At 49.2% G+C, this 3,686-nt stretch overlaps 1 protein-coding gene across 1 annotated transcript; it reads left to right on the forward strand.

Moving 5' to 3' along the window:
* Window positions 1–2,272: 2,272 nt before the first annotated feature.
* On the forward strand, window positions 2,273–2,599 carry LOC106818869 (UBX domain-containing protein 1-like; the record flags this gene model as incomplete). The annotated part of the gene is made up of 2 exons (XM_014823540.1): window positions 2,273–2,367; window positions 2,512–2,599. Coding segments are annotated over 2 exons (183 nt in total), but the record flags the coding sequence as incomplete, so codon positions are not given.
* Window positions 2,600–3,686: the final 1,087 nt, after the last annotated feature.

A 3,686-nucleotide genomic window follows, 5' to 3' on the forward strand; every position in this document is an offset into this window, starting at 1 on the left:
ACACACACACACACACACACACACACACACACACACACACACACACACACACACACACACACACACACACACACACACACACACACACACACACACACACACACACACACACATAAATGCAACATTATCGCGAAACCTCGTAACTTTGCAGACGATCGCTGCGCGAACGGTCCGTTGTTCCAACAAAGAAGTCCGTCGCTTATAATTTCAATGCGACCTTCTGGCAGAAATTCCGAGCGTTTGGCGCAAAACTGTCGATGGGAAAAAAAAGCGCGCGCGCGCGTATGTACACACAGACATATATTTGCAGAGTCTGCAGAGATTTCCTGCAGCCATGATTCACTACCGATGGTTTGCCGCTAAGAGAAACGCATTCTCCGAGTGCTTGCCCCGTTGAGAGGGTGGCTGCCGGTGGATAATGAATGAGGGAGGGAGGCTGCCCCTGTAGCGTGATTTTTATTCCCACTCAGATAGTGGCATTAATTTGCATAAGCGGCGCTGATTGGCTGTTGCCATGGCGCTAAACAAAGGCGCCGATTGGCTCAATTTGACACTTTTACCGTTAATTCTATAACAGTGAACTCATCATAGAAAAGCTTTGTCAATGCACAGCAAGAAATATAGCTTCAAGAAGTTTCATTACGGATTTTAATGAATAAAAACGAGAGCAATAGCACATACTGTATATAGTATGATACTGTACTATAGTACTGACTGTGGTAATGGGCTTATAAATCCTCACAACTCACCGCGCGCAAAACCGCCAGCCAATCAGCGCCGCTTATGAAAATTAATGCCACTATCTGAGTGGGGAAAAAAATAACGCGCCCCAGTAGAGAAGGGATAGCAAAAGGATGAGGACGATGATGATAATGATGATGATCAAAATACATTACGTTACGTTTCACTGCATTGCACTGCCTTACATTTATAACATTTAACTGCTTTCATTGCATTGCATTTATTACATTGCATTGCATTTATTACATTGCACTGCACTGCATTTCATTACATTATCATTGCATTGCATTTATTACATTGCGTCGCATTGCATCCGCTGCGTTGCATTTTATTGCACTGTATTGCATTCCATGGCAGTGTATAACTTGGATAATGCAACATAATGCAATACGATACATTACCGCGCGCCCCGACAACACAAACACTAAGTTAACATGGACGATAGCTGTGGACGAACCGCACGCCTCAATGGGTCTTCAAATATTTCCTATTATCCGCCTATAGTAGAGATCCAGGCAGCTGATAGAGAAAATGAGCGAGAGTTAACGTGAGAGGGGAAGGAGTATACGAGTATATCAATACCTGAAATACCTGCCTTAGAGGCTGTCATGATATATACATATATATCAGATTATCAGGGGTTAATAATAACAAATATATATATATATATATACATATATATATATATATATATATTATATATATATTTGTGTTGAGAACCGCAGAATACTATCGGCACAACGCAGAGATCAAAGGTACTATATGCTACTATTACTATATATATATCAACTTATCACTGTATATATACTTTCCATTCTTACCGAGAGATTAGAGTGGGCAACGAAACCAGACCGACAGACAGACAGACAGCACAGACGCAGACACGACAGACACGACCAATAACAGACGCGACCGGTCCAGCTCACCAACCGCGCCGACGCAGCCAAGAACCCAACCGACGAGCGAGAGAACGACGAGACAGAGCACCAGCAGAAGAGAGACGAGCCGACGAGCGAGCAAAGAGAACGACGACGAGAGACGAGAGAGAGAGCCAGAGAGAGAGAGAGAGAACGGAGCCAGGCGAGAGGGAGAGAGAGCGAACGAGAGAACACACGCGCGACACAACCAGCAGAGACGAGACCGAGAGAGAGCACGACGAGACGAGCCAGAGAACCGAGCAGAGAGCAGACCGCACCCGAGACGCAGAGAGAGTAGACGAGAGACGAAGCACGAGCCAGAAGCAGAGCGACCGAGACCCGACGAGAGAGAGCCAGAGAGCGACTGAAAGAACGAGAAACGACGAGAGCAAAGGCGGCAGCGTGCCGAGACAGCGAGAAAGAGAGAAACGAGAGAAAGAAGCAAAACGATAGGCGACCGAGAGAGAACAACCGAGAGAGACCGAGAGAGGAGAGAGAGAGAGCGAAGAGAACCGAGAGAGAGACGCCAGAGCCAGAGACCGCACGAGAGAGAGAGCCAGAGGGAGAAGAGAGAGAGAGAGCGAGGAGCAACGAGAGCAGAGCGCAGAAGCGCGAAACGCAGACGAGCACGACAGACCGAGAGACGCGACGAGAGCCGAGAGAGAACCGAGAGAGAGAGAGAGCGAGAGACCGAGAGCCGACACGAAGCGCAGAGAGACGCCGCCGGAGAGCAGAGAGAGAGCAGAAGAGACAGAAGATGAGACGAGGCACCGGCAGAGAGAACGCGCCGAGAAAAGAGCTGCCAGAAGACCGAGCACAAAGACGACGAGACAAAAGAGACACGACGCAGCAGAAGCGCGAGAGAGAGAAAAACAGACGCGAGAAAGAGACGAAAGAGAGAGGAGAGACGCAGAGAAAAGAGAGAGCGACGAGAGAGCAGAGCAGAGAACAAGAGAGACGACGCAGAGAGAGAAAAAAGAGCAGACCAGACAAGAGATTCTATGAGCCATCAATAAAGAAACGCCTTCAACTCTCTCTGCAACCGACCGTTGCAAGGACATAACCAGACAGTCATCACCTTAGCAACAGCCGCCGCCGCACGCCAGCCATAACAGCAGGCACCAGCACGCAGCACACCAACAGCCAACAGCAACAGAGCCAGCAGCCAGCAGCCGCCCCCGATGCGCCTATCGATTTTATACTCAAACTGCGCTGTTTCACAAAAACCAACAGAACCGGAGAAAAGAACCAAAAAATCGGCAGCTAAAAAATCTTAACAAACCGAAACCGGACCACGACGATTGCGAGCAGCAGCCTTCTTTCGTAGCGATGGCATAATTTATTAAAACGCGTTCGTACCGTCTTCATTCATTCTCCTTACCGCCGGAGTAGCTCCGCACCTACTGCGATGAACAGTCGACCCGATGACCAACAATATCGACTCATTCGTCTAGCCGCACGCCAACCGGCCCGCTGCAGTCATACGCTGGCGTCTCTCTCTCTCTCATCTCTCTCCTCTCATGCTCTCCTCTCTTTCCTCTGTCCCCCATCTTCGCTTCTCTTTCTCTCCTTGCCTCTCTCTCCCTCTCCCTCTCCCTCGTTTTTTCTCTTCTCTCTCTCATCCCTCTCTCTCTCTCTCTCTCTCTCCCCATGTCTCTCTCTCCTCTCTCCGTTCCTAGCTCTATCCTCTTCATCGATTCCTCCTCGCATCGTCCGCCTCTCTCACTCTCTATCCCCGTTCGCGCACGTGCTCTCTCTCACTCTCCTCTTCTCTCTCTCTCTCGCCTCTCCCACTATCTCTTCCCTTCTCTCTCTTCCTCTCTCACTCAATTTCTCCTCCCATCTCTCTTCTTTCTCTATCTCTCTATCTCTGTCTCCCCTTTAGATCCGCTCCCCTCTCCCACTGTCACTCTCTTTACTTCTATCTTCGTCATTCGGCGTCATCTGCTCTATCTTCTCCCACTCTGCTTTCGTCCATTCGCTCCTCCCTCCTTCTCCGCTCCTCTCTCTATCCTCTCTCCTCCGTCC

Source organism: Priapulus caudatus, unplaced genomic scaffold (genome assembly GCF_000485595.1).
Source record: "Priapulus caudatus unplaced genomic scaffold, Priapulus_caudatus-5.0.1 Scaffold2602, whole genome shotgun sequence".
NCBI lineage: Eukaryota > Metazoa > Priapulida > Priapulimorpha > Priapulimorphida > Priapulidae > Priapulus > Priapulus caudatus.